The sequence below is a fragment of the Vitis vinifera genome, chromosome 14 (assembly GCF_030704535.1).
Source record: "Vitis vinifera cultivar Pinot Noir 40024 chromosome 14, ASM3070453v1".
In the NCBI taxonomy this organism is placed as follows: Eukaryota; Viridiplantae; Streptophyta; class Magnoliopsida; order Vitales; family Vitaceae; genus Vitis; species Vitis vinifera.
In genome coordinates, this window is record NC_081818.1 from 531,156 (window position 1) to 549,131 (window position 17,976).

Below are 17,976 nucleotides of genomic sequence, written 5' to 3' on the forward strand. Positions count from 1 at the left end.
ACTTCCTTGGTCTTCTTCAATGGACTCCATCTTATATTTTCCTTTTGCCCATATAATATCCCAATGTTTTGTGGGTTTTCTCAACTTGGAATGAAAATCATCAGATTTTATATCTACATGAAATATAAAATATCCAAACACCCATTATAAATATAATCATATATGTCAGAAGCCCCCTTAATTTGGCCAAGTCTCATTCATATATATATATATATGAAATAGCTCTAAGAAGGTCAAAATTTGACATTTGAGTCGGATTCACGCTGTCCTATTATAATATAAAGAGCTAGTGGACAAGTAAATAAGAAGATTGAGCCATTGAGGTACATTATGCGTGTGAACTCCACGTGCGATGCGGGTGGAGAGCAATCCCCACAAGTATAGATTTCATATGTCCATGATCTTAATCTCATGTGACTTTTCCCCTCAATTAGATGTATGACAGTATTCAGTCTTTTATATTAATGTAAATATGAGTTAGCAGCCAGACCTATATATAATTTGGAACAGAAAAATTCTCATTGAAAAAAATTAAGAGGATATTAAGAAAGTCTTAATTAGCAAATATGTAAGTCGTTCTTGTTATAATCAAATCAAGATGAATACCCTAATTTCATATATACTGGAATATTTAACAAGGTGAATACCCTAATTTCATATATACTAGAATCTCCTGATTAAAAACAATGAGTAGAAAAATAATAGCGGAAGCATACCTGAATCCATTGAAGGAGAAACCTTATAAGAAGAAAACCCTTTGAGATGGTCTTCCAATTCTAGCCACTAGATTCTGTGTCAATTTCTCTCTGTGAGGATTTTCAGAAATTGGAATGCGTAGTCGTAGAATGGGGACCATAACCCTATTTATAAACCGCTAGGGCAGTTTTAATTTTATCACAATTATATTTCTGCCCCTCATAGAAATAATAATTGTCTAATGGTATCTACACAATAATCTCATGACAATTATACCCTTAAGCCAATTAATCAATTATTAATTAGATCACTATATTTAGGCTTAATTAAATGATAGCACACACATTTTAATTATTTACATGTGTGGCCCAAATTATAGATTAATTACAAAAATTAATCTAACAATCTCCCACTGGGCCACATGCATATGTAATCAAATAAATGTGCTTAACCTTATGAGCTCAAAATTTGCTATCATGTCCTTAGAGTATATCCGAACAATCTCGTCCATTAACCATACTGACATAGGATCAAGGTGGCCTTTGTTACATCAATCGTTACTAGACCAATCAATGGTCACATATATCTGCACAGCTAAATGACATAGATCAATCATGAGTGCATAGCATGGAAATTACATGCAATGTGATCTATTCATGCCTATTTCCAACTGGTCCAACTTAACTTTATTGAGATCAAATCTTTAGCATAATTTAACAGAGTGCAATAAAATGAATACTTTATTTCTACAGAACACAATCCAAATGTATAGATAAAGTCTAAACATAACATAGAGCAATATACAATGAATAATACAAACTCCCACTAAATTTGGATATCCTCAAATGAGACAACACCCATATGAGCAGTGTGCTCATGAAAGACCTTGGGTGGTAATCCCTTTGTAAGCGGATCCGCTATCATGGAGTTTGTTCCAATATGCTCTATGGATATCTGTCCACTCTGTACTTTTTCTTTTACAACTAGGAACTTGATATCAATGTATTTTGATTTTGTAGAACTCCTGTTGTTATTGGAATATAAAACTGCTGATTTATTGTCACAAAATATCTTCAGTGGTCTTTCAATACCATTCAGAACACGCAGCCCAATGACAAAATTTCGTAGCCATATTCCTTGATTGGATGCCTCATAACATGCTACAAACTCTGCTTCCATGGTGGATGAAGTTACGAGTGTCTGTTTGGCAGACCTCCATGAAATTGCTCCACCAGCCAACAGATAAATATAGCCTGATGTGGATCTTCTGCTGTCTTGGCATCCAACAAAGTCGGAGTCGGAATACCCAATCAACTCTAACTGATCCAATCTCCTATATGTAAGCATGTACTCTTTTGTTCTCTGTAAATATCTCATAACCCTCTTGGCTGCTCTCCAATGATCCATTCCAGGTTTACTTAGATATCTGCCTAACATGCCAACAATGTACAATATCCGGACGTGTACATACCTGAGCATACATTAGACTCCCCACAGTCGAAGCGTAAGGAATCTTCTGCATTTCTTGACTTTCTAAACTATTTTTAGGGCATTGATTAAGACTGAATTTGTCTCCTTTAGCGACAGGGGTATCACCTGGTTTGCTATTTTGCATGCCATACCTTTGGAGGACTTTATCAATATAGGTCCTTTGTGACAATCCTAAAATACCCCTAGAACGATCTCGGTGTATCTGGATTCCTAAGACAAAGGAGGCATCACCAAGATCTTTCATCTCAAAATGTTTTGATAAAAATCTCTTGGTGTCATGCAATATGCTAATATCATTTGTGGCTAGCAATATGTCATCGACATATAAAACCAGGAAAATATACTTACTCCCACTGAATTTGTGATACACACATTCATCCATAAGATTTGCCTCAAAACCATATGAGACAATAATTTGATGAAACTTGAAGTACCACTGACGAGAAGCTTGCTTGAGCCCATAAATGGATTTAGTTAATTTACAAATCATATTCTTTGAGTCTTCGGACACAAAATTTTCTGGTTGTACCATATAAATTGTTTCATCAATGTCACCATTGAGAAACGCTGTTTTAACATCCATTTGATGTAACTCAAGATCATAATGTGCAACTAGTGCCATGATTATCTTGAAAGAGTCCTTCGTAGAAACTGGAGAGAAGGTCTCTTTGAAGTCAATTCCTTCTTTTTGAGTAAAGCCTTTAGCTACAAGATGTGCTTTATATCTTTCTACATTACCATTTGAATCCCGCTTGGTTTTAAATATCCATTTACAACCAATGGGCTTCGTACCAACTGGTAATGGGACAAGTTCCCAAACTTTATTGTCTTGCATAGATTTGTACTCTTTATTCATGGCTTCAATCCATTTCTGAGAGTTGGAACTTTTCATGGCTTGCTGGAAGTTGATTGGATCATCTTCCATCATTCCACTTTCTACCTCACGTTCCTGGAGATATACGATATAATCGTCCGAAATTGCATTTCTCCTCTCTCTAGTGGATCTCCTTAATGGCATATTTTCTTGAGGTTGTTGAGTTTGTTCTTCAGGAGCAATGTCCTCATTTGCAATTAAGGGTTGAACAATATTGTCTGTTGGTTGAGGATCCAAATTTACTTCTTGATCAATGATAGGTAGTGAAACCTGTACATTATCAAAAGCAATAGTAGATCCCTCTTCCTCCTCAAAGACAATATTCCTAGCCTGATTTCTCCCCCCAAACTCAACATCCTCAAAAAATGTTGCAGTTCCTGTCTCAAAAATTGACCTAATAGCAGGATCATAAAATTTAAAACCCCTTGATCGCTTTGCATAGCCAATAAAGTAGCTGCTAACTATTTTAGAGTCCAATTTCTTTTCATGAGGCTTATAAGGTCTCGCTTCAGCTGGACATCCCCAAATATGAAAATGCTTTAAACTGGGCTTTCGACCCGTCCAAAGCTCATAAGGCGTTTTAGCAGCCGCTTTAGTTGGCACCCGATTTAGGATATAAGCTGCCGTTTTGAGTGCTTCACCCCAGAGTTTTTCGGGTAAAGTAGAATGACTAATCATACTCCTTACCATGTCTTTAAGGGTTCGGTTTCGTCTTTCTGCTACACCATTCATGCTAGGTGATCCTGGCATGGTGTATTGAGGGATGATCCCACATTCCTCTAGGTATTTAGCAAATGGTCCTGGATGTTGTTCACCTGATCCGTCATATCTACCATAGTATTCACCACCACGGTCAGATCTGACGCTCTTTATTCTTTTGTTGAGTTGTAACTCAACTTCTGCTTTAAATGTTTTGAACACGTCCAATGATTGTGATTTCTCATGTATAAGAAATAGGTAGCCATATCTTGAATAATCATCTATGAATGTTATAAAGTACTGTTGACCATTCCAAGATGCCGTAGGGTATGGTCCACAGATATCTGTATGAATTAATTCTAAGATGTCTATAGCTCTATTGGCACCTAATTTCTTTGTTTTGGTCTGTTTTCCTTTAATACACTCAACACAAATATCAAAATCTGAAAAGTCAAGTGAATCCAAAATCCCATCGGACACAAGTCGCTCAACTCTAGATTTAGAGATATGACCTAGGCGTTTGTGCCACAATGAGGCCGAATTATCTTTATTCAATTTACGTTTTGTACCTCGTGATTCCACATGCAAGGTTTCATTTTAGGACGGAACAGTTTCCAACAAATATAGATTATCATAAACATTAAGTAAACCGGTTCCTACAACATTTGAATTAATAGATAATGTAAATCTATTGTTTCCAAATGAACAACAATAACCTGATTTGTCCAAAACAGAAACTGAAATTAAATTCCGTCTGAAAGACGGTACAACAAAAGTATCTATTAAATCCAAAAAATAACCAGATTTCAATAATAATCTAAAGTGCCCTATTGCCTCTACTTCTATCGACTGACCGTCTCCGACATAGATGCATCTTTCAACATCACTTGGTTTTCGGTAACTCAGGCAACTCTGCATAGAAACACAAATGTGAGTAGTAGCACCAGAATCTAACCACCATGTGTTTCTAGATATTGAAGCTAAATTAACTTCAGAACAGACCAAAGTAAGAAACATACCTTTCTTAACACGCCAAGCAGCATACTTGGTACATTCCTTCTTAGTATGTCCAGGCTTATTACAAAAGAAACATGTTACCTCAACTTTCTGTTTCTTTTGTTCTGGACCATTAGAAGCAGTAACCTTATTATCCTTATTCTTTCGTTTGCCCTTATCCTTGGAAGTGCTAGCCAGATGAGCACTTTCGGTCTTGTCTTGCTTCAATCTCTCTTCCTCTTGCACACAGAATGAAATGAGCTCATTAAGAGTCCATTTATCCTTTTGACAGTTATAACTGACCTTGAATTGATTAAATTATGCAGGAAGAGAGATGAGAACCAAATGCACGAGTAAATCATCAGATAACTCGAGTTTCAAAGCCTTAAGTTTTGAAGCAAGATGAGACATCTCCATGATGTACTCCCGAACATTACCCTTGCCTTTATACTTCATTGAAATCAAGCTTGCTAAAAGCGTGCTCGTTTCAGCCTTATCGTTTTTGGCAAAACGTTTCTGAATTTCCGCAAGGAAGTCACTGACATTAGTAACCTCATCGGTTACCGCACCCCTGAAAGCTTCTGGAATGCCGCGCTTCATGATCATAAGACTTAGCCTATTTGAACGTTCCCACTTACCCCAATAAACCTCATCCTCTTGAGTACTTTGCTCATTGAGTTCATCGGGTTTGGGCATTCTCAAGGCCAAGTCTATATCCATGCAGCCTAAGAGAATCATCATATTCTCTTTCCAGTCCTTAAAATTAGTCTCATTTAACATAGGGACATTATTGATGTTGGCAGATATAAAAGTAGTTGATATAAAAGCTGAATCGAGAACAAAATAAAATGAATCAAATAAACCATCATGCTCACATAAAATAAGCAATTAAACACATAATCTTTAAATTTAAAAGCAAATTATGACATTTCAAGATACCTAGCACAACATTAATATCAAGTCTTTGGACAGTAATATTAACTGTAAGTGGTACTCTTGTTGTAGTGATCAAACATTGATGATAAGTTATGTCAAATAATAAATCTATCTTTGGATTGATTTATTATTCACATTAAGTTACCTTTATAATCATCACATATTTATCACCACAGGTATGTATGCAATTTGACCAAATATTAACTTTCCTTTGGGCCAGTCAATACCCGCATGAATCACATACACACAAATATCTAACACCCCGAACAAACTAATCTACACGAAAGATGTCACTTTGGTGATTTTCCGCTTTAATTAGCCTATTTAAAATGCTAGATCAATAACTTAAATATTAATATCATAAAATGCTATTAAATAATAATAATAATAATAATAATAATAATAGTAATAAAAAAAATTATCAACTCAATATTTCATAAATCTTAATCCATTGACATATATATATTAAAATAATAACTCAAAGAATTAATCAAGGAGTACGCTCTGATACCACTTGTTATAATCAAATCAAGATGAATACCCTAATTTCATATATACTGGAATATTTAACAAGGTGAATACCCTAATTTCATATATACTGGAATCTCCTGATTAAAAACAATGAGTAGAAAAATAATAGCGGAAGCATACCTGAATCCATTGAAGGAGAAACCTTATAAGAAGAAAACCCTTTGAGATGGTCTTCCAATTCTAGCCACTAGATTCTGTGTCAATTTCTCTCTGAGAGGATTTTCAGAAATTGGAATGCGTAGTCGTAGAATGGGGACCATAACCCTATTTATAAACCGCTAGGGCAGTTTTAATTTTATCACAATTATATTTCTGCCCCTCATAGAAATAATAATTGTCTAATGGTATCTACACAATAATCTCATGACAATTATACCCTTAAGCCAATTAATCAATTATTAATTAGATCACTATATTTAGGCTTAATTAAATGATAGCACACACATTTTAATTATTTACATGTGTGGCCCAAATTATAGATTAATTACAAAAATTAATCTAACAGTTCTTTCCAAATGTATGTCCTCAAAATATGATCAAAGAGAATAGCTTATAGTTAAAGATCAGGGATTTTCACTTGAATGAGAAATGAAATAATGTAAGAAATCATGATGGGAGTTGCTGTCTCCAGTCTGCAAATCGACAAACTGGATTTTAAAGAATTTACCAAGTGTGTGATTTTTTACATGCGTGTGATACTAGAAGAAGTGTGTTTAAGATTAAGGATACAATCTGGTAGACATGAACTCAGTCAAATACTGCTTAAGTTTCCAGCTTCTTGACGTGGACCCAAATCTTCAATTCTCCTGTATCTGGAGGATGAAGGAGAGGATAACTCAACTGAGAGGTCCTCATCAAGAACAAACGGGTCCCTGAAGAATATGTCTGCACCAGCGCCTCAAACTTGAATCCTGTTCTGAGAGTACTTGAAAGAATAACCATCAAAAGTATCTATGTATTCCCGGAACCCAGCAGAAGGTAGAGCAAACTCAATGTCATGAAAACCATCCAGTGACAAGATGTAGCTTGAAAAGATCAAGGACATGCATTGCATTTCTCCTCGAAACTGCAAAACCTTTAGTCTGATTACATATGATAGAAAATGTATTGTGAGAAGGCATTTCAGATTAGTAAATGTCATAAAACAAACAGAACTAAGCGAACACATGAAGAATTAATACTAGTTTATGGACCACGTCAGTCAGATGAATGCAGCCTAAGGCTCCGTTGGCTCTGAAAAACTACGAAGGAAAGGGAAAGAAAAGAGAAAATTAGGAAAGGAAGAGTAATATATAAGTATTAATCCAATGAAAATTTCCTCCAACTTTCCTCACTTCTTTGGACAGAAAACTAGTCCCAAAATGTATAAATTTCTCCTAATACCATTATGTTTTCTTCTTCTTACAGCTTTTACCATAACCAGAGAATAGAAACTCATATAACCTTCAACAGATCTTCCCTTCCCTCATTCTTTGGAACTCAGAAACTGCAAAGAAACGAAGGGAAAAGGGAAACGAATGTAAAAAACAAGATTCAACCCAACAAATTTTCTTCACCCTTACTCCCTAATAACCATTACATTACCTTTTTCCTTCCTATGTTCTATCACAACAAACAACAAAAACTTCCCAATAAATGCAGCTGGAGGGCAAGCCCTAAAGTGTAGATTTTTCGTGTCTATCTTAATCAAACATTCAAGTACTAAATATTAATATCGAATATTCTTTGCATTCATCTGAATTATTCTGAAGAATGAACTGTCAACCGAGTAAACCATATGTGAAATGAAGTTGAAAAACAATCATGCAAGTGTGAATATATCAGAGCTATATCAATCATTGGGCCCAGTTAGAAATTATGCAGTTGGTGAACAACCCAGAAAAGCAAGCATGACCAAGTCACAGCTCATGGCAAGCAGCCTCTTGGATAAGTGGCATTTCTATGTGGACAACTGGGAACACAATTACCCAATGATAAAAGTCATATCTTAGTTTTTAATATGAAATGCCTACAGCTAACTCCATTGGCAACTCATGCCAGAAACTGTAAATTAGTAGGTTGAAGGTTTCAAGTCACTGGCTAGAGGAAGAGAATAGTACTGCTCCTAATAGCTGCTTTGAAGTAGCATTCACACACTTTATGAGTTAGCATCCAGACCATTTACAGCAAGAAAACATTCACTGGTAAAATTAAGAAGAGATATACAATGATGCCACTTTTTGTTTTCCAAATTCATTTCATGAAAAGATGATTAAATTAATACAAGAACTTGTACTTAAAAGGAGATTTACACTTGAGTCATGAGCAAAGAAATAATGTATCAAATTAAAGAGCACAAACAAATTTTTCCATGAATGCTAATGAATTCCTCGTATATATTATCTAGTTCACAACTCTGCAGTTCTTCCTGATCTCGCCTTGGGTCCCTGTGAGAACATCAATGGCGCCCATTCGAACCATTGCTGCTGCAAACTTATTACCCCAATTTTCACCATACCTTGCATTATTCTTCACCATCCTCGCTGTTGAAGGGCTGTCAAAAAGAGTCTGATCTGATGTCAATAAGCCCCTGTGGTTCTTTAAATCTTTATAGTACTTATTGTCCAACCTATTGGGTGTCTGAACCTCAAGTGCCACTGTTGGATCACTGCCTGTGTTTGATGGTGGAGGACACTTGGTTTTCAAGTATCTAGCAAACTCAGGGTCCATTGAAGGATCTTGAGGGTGAGTGGCATTGAAAGAGTAGAGGCGGTTTGAGAAGGAAGAACAATGGGACACCCCTATAGAATGTGCCCCAGAGAGTGTCACCATTTCATCAAGAGTGAGGCCTTTTCGTGCAAAATTATCCTCAAGCTGTTTGGCATTGAAGAAAGGAGGAGGCAGGTGTAGGGAAGGCTCATCTTTCAGTGATACTCTTCCATCGCGACGTCCTGATGGCACGGCATAGTTGACTCCTCCAACCTTGTAGGCACTGTCGCGTGCGGCAAATGCAAGGACATCTGCACAAGACACAGTTTGTGGGCATTGAGCTTCAATTTCAGCCTTTGCAGCATCAATCACCTCAAAACCTCTCAAGCTTGGATTATTTGCTGGATTTTCCTTTTCCGATGGATTTCCAGGCGTTGAATCAAGTAGGACTGAGCCATCACAGCCCTGAAAATTTGTGACATATACATGCAACAATATTATTAGTACCACCACCAACTTTATATTAAATATCATATAGGATACCAAACACACTTGTCTTCTCAAGTATTAACAGGAAGAAAGTAACATACCCTAACAAAGCAGTCATGGAAATGCATCCTAATGAGGCCAGCAGCCATGCCAGGATTCTGCGACACAGCCTTGTTCACAACTTTCCTCACAATTGTCTCAGCAGAAGGGCAAGTATACTTGTAGAAGCCGACTTTAAGGGATGCTGACGAGACTGATACAGTGAGAAAAAACATGATGCAAAAGAGCAAGGTTGGCATTTTCACTCTACCACCCCAATAACTCAGCATTGTCTTTGAGTGAGAGAGAACAAATGATCAGGTTGTGAGTTGGGTAAACTAGTTGTAATCAAGAGAAAAGATGGAGATGGAGACAATGGGTTGTATGGGCAAGGTACATATAGATGGAGAAAATGTGAAGATGGAGTGATGCTTGGTTTTACTTGTAAAACTCAGAAACCGTGTTGCAGCTCGAAACTGATCTGCAGCTTGAAGCTGTCATACTTTGAATACTTCCATGGTCTTCTCCAATGGACTCCATCTTATTCCTTTTGCCAATATGTGTGTATAATATAAAATATCCCAACGTTTTGTGGGCTTTCTCTACTTGGAATGGAGATCATCACGTTTTATACAAACATAAACTATAAAATGTCCAAACACCCATTATAAATAGATTAATCATATATGTCAGAAGCCCCTTGATTTGACCAAGTCTCATTCATATATAAATGTATATATAACCAAGGAAGGTGGCTCTTATGAATAGCTCTAAGGTGGTGGTGGTCAAAATTTGACATTTGAGTCGGTAAAATATATTACTGAATAAGTTTGTTAATGAGTGTTCATACTCTTTTTCTAATTCATACTGTACTATTACAATATCTAGGGGGACAAGTAAGCAAGAAGATTGAGGTATATTATGTGTGCGAACTCAACGCGGCTCAATGTGGTTGTAACTTGGACGGATTGGTCAGGTTGATTTAACTCAAACTTAGCTTAAATTAAGAAAATCATTCATCACCCAATCCAATCTAACTTCTAAACCGAAGTACTCAATCCAACTTCATTTCTCTAAATTATAGTTTGAGTTTGGGTTGGTAAAGTTTATTGGATAATTCAAAATTTATTTATAATAATTTTTCAAAAACTTATGAAAATATAAATTTCAAGAAAGTAACAAAAAAGCAAAAAATAATTTATTATTTTTCTAAAAAATGAAAAAGTTATGATATAATACAATTTGATATTTTTTTCTTAATTAAAATCTAAAAACAACAAATAACCATCAAACAAAAGAAAATAGATATGAACCGAAGAAAACAAATACGAAATCAAGTGTTAGGATCAAATAGGAAAAGAACGATTTGATCACTCACTATGATGTTCCACGATCAAACACAAAAAAAAAAAAAAAAAGCCACGATCAAATAGATACAAAAAATAGCGTATGCAATTAAACTCTCTTCCATGATATCACAAATCAAAAGTCTCATTAAAGATCAATTTTGTTTTAATACTATATTGAAATCCAAAAAAGATTCAAAGAAAAAAAAAAGAGAGAAAAACAAATCTATAGGATTTCTTATTATGAATTCTTTTGAAAATAGATACAAAACCATTACAATTTAAATAGGCATAATACAAGAAAATAAAGACTAATTTACCCTTATAAAAATAAAGAAAACAATTCTAATATAATGACAAGATAAATAAAAGATATAATAACTAAATCAATATGTAATAATTAAATATATAATTCTAATATAGTAACTAAATATATTAATAACTTTCAAAAGTCCAATTAAAGGTGCAAAAAGTTTTCTTTCTCTTCCAAAAGGGTTGTGATCTCAATCAAGGAAAACATTTTCCTAGTCGAGACAAATCCTTTTCTTGTCAAGGTTTGGATGAACCCTAAAACGGACAAACAGTCACCCACTAAGCATTAATTGCCTAATGGTTAGTTAATTGGTTAAATCAGAACTTGACTTGAAAATGTTAGTTGGTTCACCTTTGGGTGTCCAAGGTTACAAACTTATAAATAGAGGACTCCTATTTAGTTATTACCAAGAGAAAAATTAAACTTTCTACCAACCTATTTCTCACATTCAAAAATTTTTTTTTCTCTTTGGTGCATTAACTTATCACTTACAAATTTATCTTAATGCACCTTTGTATCCATCTTAACTTTTTTGTACTTATTCACATATTAAGTTAGGTTAAGTGTGCTTAAACTCTCATCTATTTGAGTAAGGTGGAGTGTTAAAGTTTCGAGTTAGGATTGAACTTGAAAAAAGATTTATAAAGTCCATTGAAGCACGTGAATTCAATTGCAGAGATTTGGAAGCCTGGGTTGAAAGTTTTGCATTAGTAGTAGAACCCTTACTCGAACGAAGCTTAAGAAGAGTGGATATAGAACATGAATTGTCAAACCACTTTAAAATCGAGCTTACAATCTCTCTTCCATATTCTCTTCACTTGCTCTATTATTTGTTTAATTAAAAATGTTTTTGAAAAAGGTTTTAAAACCCATCCTCTTGAGTGTTTTGCTTAAGTTTATTAGCCTTGTTTCACATATACCATAGTTTATTCCCTTACAAGGATTCAATCCACAAACATCAATTCGACCCGGTTCACCTGAAAAAGCCATTAGGGTTTCCCTTTTCCTATGCTGTTTAGAAAGACCCTTCACTGTACTGAAAAAGTTTTAACAGCATAGTAGAATATAATTAAACACAGAATTGAAACCACTGATCTTTGCTAGTCACAAAACCATAACGAATTAGAAGTTGACACAAAAACTAACAGATTGAGCTACAAATATGGGGTGATTATTGCAGAAAATTGTTTCAGTTTTACTTCAACAAGAATTCAACAACCTCACAGTTCACAACAATCCAATCTAGCTTATGCCTTGATGGGAGCCTCACACTAAATTATTGTCTGAGTAAATGTCCAGGAAGGAGAATCGAGAATGGTGGGATATTAGGCAGTAGACATGATGCAATCAATTGCCTGCTTGCAAATCCCGGTCATTGTTGCCTCAGGCCCATAAACCTGCAACAGAATGAGAAACAAACATGATCAAGCTACAGTTATGAAACTAGAAAGTCGTATTACATTGCAAACCTTCTAGGAAATAAGAAGCATCTTTCAAGAAAAATCATGTGTTAGTGAAGGTTTTAGGCATCTTAAAATCTTGTTTGGGAGCTGTCCTCGAAAATAGTTTTCTGTTTTTTAAAACAAAAAACAGTTTGCTAACTTATAAAACATCTTTATCAATTTTTTTATAAAAAAAGGAGTTTTTTGAGAATTTGTTCTAAAAACAGGTAGTGTTTTATAATGAATTTGAGGTGTTTTCGTTTGTTTTTTTTTTTAGGATGTTTCAACAACAATAAAAAATATAAAGAATATAATTTAGAAACTTTTGTATTGTACAACTTTTATGAAGAACAAGTAGAGAAAACTGTTTTTCATATTTGAGTGAGAATTACTTTTAAGAAGTATTTTCAAAAACTGTTTTTTTTTCTTTTTTCCAAAAACATTGCCAAACAAACCCTAAAAATTTCCCATACTTCAAAAAATGTGGAGCTGACTAATGCGGTTTTCACATCCAGAGTATAGAAGTCATATCATACCTCAAGAGGGATTCCCAGTTCCTCTCCCAAGGCACGCATCCTTGCCAAGCCAGTCTGATAGTTAGGACCACCTCTTCGAACATAGATGTGCATTCTGGAGGCTTTTAATTTGGATTCCTGTCAGAAAAAAAGAAAAAAAGAAAAAAAAAAGTTGAAGCAAACTTGAATTTAGGATGAGAATTGAAACAACCAAGATCCAGAGAGAATAATTCAACTTGATCACACCTTCTCCTTCAGAGCCCGGACAATCCCATTGAAAGTGGCAGCAACATCAGTGAAGTTAGCAATACCCCCTCCAATGAGAAGGGCTCTCTTACGGCCATCAGGGTCAGCAGTAGCACACTGTAAAGAGTATATTGTTCCACAACAAATGAAAATTATTTTAAGCAGCAAATTTTAACAAAGAGCTGAAGCCCAAAAGGTATGCCAAAGTTCATAATTTCTTACATCAAGAACAACTCTGGCATATTGCAACACCTCTTCCTCATTCGGAGCTCCACTATACTCTGCATAGTTACCAAGCTCTGACGCATAACCCAAATCTCCAACCTGGTTAAATGGAAACAAAATCATCAAGGTTTAGTATTAAACAGGTAAAATCCTTCCAAGTTCCAACAATAAATGTAGAAATGCTTCATTTTTCAACCACGGATGAAATAAATGTCAATAATGGGTGGATGTGAGATATGGAGGTGCACTTACAGTATCGGCATATATAACACTTGCACCACCTCCAGCTACCATAGTCCAGATGCGTCCTTTGGGGTTCAAAACAGTGAACTTCAAAGATGCACTTGTCTGCACCAGTGTAAGATTAGTGGATCACTTTCTGCTGTACATAGGTAAACTCCAATTTCTATGATTGAACAGACTAATCTTAGATTGAGAAAACCAGAAATAATAAAAAATAAATAAATAAAATTCAAGAGAACAGCTGAGTTGGGAAAAAAAGCTCGAATCTTTTTCATCTTGTGAATAGGTTGGAGTTCATCATGGAATCATATGAAAGGAAGACAGTATATTTCATTTAAACCACCAGAAACAAGTGCACATGTCCATATAAGTAGCCTTTCCCATTTAAGAAATCTCAATAATCCAATAACCAAAAGACCAAAGTTTATCTTGCTCCCATCTCTAGCTGACCTTCAGTACTTTAAGAATCATGTCACCTTTAACTAAAGGGAAAGTATAGGAGAAGGGGCAAAGAAAAGAAAATGCAATAGACTTGTTGCTATCTCCATTTACACATACGGCCAGGCATACCAACACAGAAGATAAACACAAAAGTACTTGTGTGCTTCAGCAGGTTAATGGTTAACTAGGAAAACAGAATAACAAATCTAACTTTGACGCATTCTGTAACTCCCAGAGTTTATTTGAGCATAAATCCATATTGGTAAACATATTTCAACAAATAATAGCTCTTTAATGCATCCATGTAAGCTAGATAACATTTATGGTCATCAAGCATCATCTCAAAAGGTGCATGCTAAATTGTGTGCAGAAGAAAAGAAATTCATTTCTCAAGCTGGTAGAACTCTTGAGATCTCCTATGACTCTATTCAATAAAAAGAGATAACTCATGCATTTTGCTGTTTATCTTAACATGCAAGGTTGGTGCACTAATAATTCCTACCATAGGAATGATAATTACCCAAGACAGGAAATTTTACTGTCAAACGTAAATATGAGTAGAACAGATATGCAATTACCTTTTCATCCAACGAGTGAATGTAGCCCTCTGTGGGGCTTAGTACTCTTCCAAAAGGCAGCGGAAACTCAATATTGCCCCACCTGTTAGCATAACAATATATAGATAAGACACTCTGAAAGTATGTAGTAACTGAAAATTTCTGACTTGAGTATTTTTCAGAATAACAAAGGTATACGTCTTGAAGTTTTTAAAAGCAGCAGTATCATCCAATTCTCCCCTCATATCCAGTGGGTATGGTTCCCCATTCACCAGGGTAAATGGGTTCATCTCTAGGAAACTGAAGTCAAGATCTGTGGAGAGAATGGTACAACAGTTAGAAGTGAACAATGACAATGTTCTCAACAAAATGTTAAACAAAAAATAGAAGAATGAAAACAAAAATTATACACATAAATATAAAGATAATTTGACATTCCTCTATTAAAAAAGAACTAGAAAAATAAACCATTTTTCCCATTAAATTCAAAAAATTTGTATCACTACATTGTCAAGCATATTTAAAAAGCAAAACACTTAAACATAGGCCTGTGAAGATCTGTTTTTTTTTTTTTTTGCATAAATACCAAAGTGGCAGAAGGCAATTTTTTATTCCAAAAGATTGCATACCTTGAAATACAGCAAACGCACCCTTTATGAAGTCACCAATTTTCCCTCGAACCTAAGTAACAAAGCAAAGTGCACTTAGTACATGGTAGCCAAACTACACAGCAAGACCGAAAAAACAAACAAATATTAATGGAGTTTCATCACCTTGGACTAAGACTTGGACAATAACTTATAGTATGAAATATACTGAAAGTAAAACCATTTCTAGACTTAGATTCTTCATCATCCCAGGAAAGTCCCTATCTTCTTCCAGAGTGATGGTGAAAATTATAAAACATGGATTAATTCATTTGCATTGTCATAGAAGAGAGACACAAATGATGTGTAAAGTTATATCTCTCAAGAACACAAGGCCCACCGTTGATTTTGTAAAGGAAATTCAAATACAAACTCTTGTCTCAGATGTCAATCCAAGTAAAAACAGAGAAAAGAACCTATAAGTTAGAAAACAAATATCAAAACTCACCTCCAGGGGAAGAGTGGCAATCAATGGAGCACATGTCTCAGGTGTCATAGGCTTTTCAGTTGGAAGATTAATAGTCTTCACCTGTAAAGATCACAAATCACATAAAGCAGGTGTTACTCAGAGCTAAGAAGCCAACCCTCAGATATAACACATATAACTGTATTAACACACCTTATCCCAGTTCTCTTCAATTTCAATACCACCACATTCTGAAAAGCTAATAGTGCAGCCAAGCCTATCAGATACAATCGAAAGGTAATACTCTTGGTCATGGGGAACAAACGGTTCAACAATAAAAGTGGTTATTGGTGCCTTGCAACCACCCATCTCAACCTAAAGAGAATCCAATTCACATGTTAACAGAAATGAATTAGTGCCAAAATTCTGGTAAATTTGATGCATTCATCACCTCAACACCAAGTCGTGCTTTCACAAATTCAGCAACTTGAGCCAGATCTAAATTCAATGCAACCAAGCCACTCTTCCCACGCTTTCCAAACAACATGTCAGGTTTCACAACCAATCTAGTGGATGAAAGCCATGGTTCTTTGTTTGTTAGCTCAGCAAAGTCCGTTGCCTCAGTAACCTAAGCAGTACAACCAAATTCCCAGAAAGGCCATCATTTTCATTTACTATATAACACACAAAATTCAACGCCATAATTTCAATGTAACTATTGCAACAAAAACTAACAACTTGTACTAAGCAACAAAAAATTGACATTCCATTCACCCTCCATTTGGTTCCCAAGGAAATCACAGAAAAGGCCAACAAAAAAATGAAGTTTCGAATCTTTTCCGTCAAACTGAAATTTTTTGCAAATTACTCATAAATTTCACGAATTCATCAATCAATCAGGCTAAGTCTACTTGACTAAATTCCCAAATGAACAATTTCTCAACAAATAATCATCCATTCATCCTCGATTCAAAAATCTAATTTCTGTCATTGTTCTCAGCAACCAAACACAAATCCGATAAAAGGAATCGTAGAATTTCGATGAAATTATGCTGACATCATAGAAAAAGACAAAAAAAAACACGGATCCAAGAGTGGAAGAAGAAGAGAGCGGAAACCTGAGCTGAGCAGATCTGGAGATCGATGCCAGCGAGCCTCTTGAGGTGATCCTTGAGAAGCCTCTTGGAGTCGTACTCTCTGATCTTCTTCCTGGCCATGTTTAATTCAGAAATCGGAGCCCCTACAAGAGAGGAAGAAACAGAGGAGCTCTGTGATTTATAGTGGAGAAAGATCCCACAGAAACAGAGGATTAGGCTCACCAACCGCAGAGAGAGAACTGTAGAGGAAGATGAAATCGATGATGAAAGTTGCGGGCGGGGTTGGTGAGAGGGACGTTGGCGCCACCTACTTTCGAAACACCTTCCTACCCCACCCTTTTCTCATAATTCCTCATCTATCCCCTCTCTCTCCTCTCAGATCATATGTTATGCTATATGCTAAAGTGAAAGGCAAGTGTCCAAAAGAAATCATTCAACCAAGGATGTGTAAAATAAGAAATCATTCATATATGCATTGTATTTTAATTTTTTATAGCAAATGTTTTTTTTTTTTAATTTTTAAATTTTTAATCTTTGGGGGAGGGGATATGGTGGGTATTATGAAAAATGAAATGGGCATTTTAGCAGGTGAAGTTAGGTGACTAAAAAATTTCAGGTAGCATATGCGTTGCGTGTGATGCATGGACATGGACCATATGGTTAGTGACGGAGCCACCCACATGATGACTCTTATCAATAATAAAAAATTTAAAGCCACCATCTTTGAGTCTTGTGGTATAGGTTTAGACCTTTTTTTTTTTCAAATGTCATTTTTTTTTTATTCTATGTGTTCATTCTAGATATATATCCATAATTTTTAAAAATTAAGTATATGAATTGACGGGTAGGTGAACCAATTAATATAACATTGAGTTAAAGAATTTTGGTTATTTTACTTATAATAACATATACCTATATGAGATTTGAAGATCTTGATCGAAAATGATTCATAACGTGACTCAAGCTCACATTATAAGTATTACGGCTATGTTTGGTTCCCGGAAAATTTGAGGGAAAATGCGAGGGAAAGAAATATAAAGGAAAAGTAGAAGGAAAGAA

The 17,976-nt window shown here is 35.3% G+C and overlaps 2 protein-coding genes across 4 annotated transcripts; both read right to left on the reverse strand.

Moving 5' to 3' along the window:
- Positions 1-8,597: 8,597 nt before the first annotated feature.
- LOC100245996 (peroxidase 5) lies at positions 8,598-9,979 on the reverse strand. The gene is made up of 3 exons (XM_010661509.3): positions 9,943-9,979; positions 9,502-9,653; positions 8,598-9,376 (listed from the first exon to the last, which is right to left on the reverse strand). The coding sequence occupies exons 1-3, from the start codon at positions 9,977-9,979 to the stop codon at positions 8,606-8,608; spliced, it is 960 nt and encodes a 319-aa protein (XP_010659811.3). The 3' UTR covers positions 8,598-8,605.
- Positions 9,980-12,247: 2,268 nt separating this feature from the next.
- LOC100240939 (ATP-citrate synthase alpha chain protein 2) lies at positions 12,248-17,347 on the reverse strand. 3 transcript variants are annotated; one of them, XM_010661439.3, is made up of 13 exons: positions 17,144-17,347; positions 16,939-17,060; positions 16,272-16,448; positions 16,034-16,195; positions 15,863-15,943; positions 15,397-15,448; positions 14,966-15,080; positions 14,789-14,870; positions 13,779-13,874; positions 13,524-13,625; positions 13,302-13,418; positions 13,077-13,193; positions 12,248-12,495 (listed from the first exon to the last, which is right to left on the reverse strand). In XM_010661439.3, the coding sequence occupies exons 2-13, from the start codon at positions 17,035-17,037 to the stop codon at positions 12,424-12,426; spliced, it is 1,272 nt and encodes a 423-aa protein (XP_010659741.1). In that variant the 5' UTR covers positions 17,038-17,060; positions 17,144-17,347; the 3' UTR covers positions 12,248-12,423. The 3 variants fall into 3 exon arrangements, with proteins under 3 accessions (XP_010659741.1, XP_010659742.1, XP_002280514.1); XM_010661440.3 differs by having other exon boundaries at positions 17,140-17,298; XM_002280478.5 differs by having other exon boundaries at positions 16,939-17,343.
- Between the last annotated feature and the right edge of the window lie 629 nt (positions 17,348-17,976).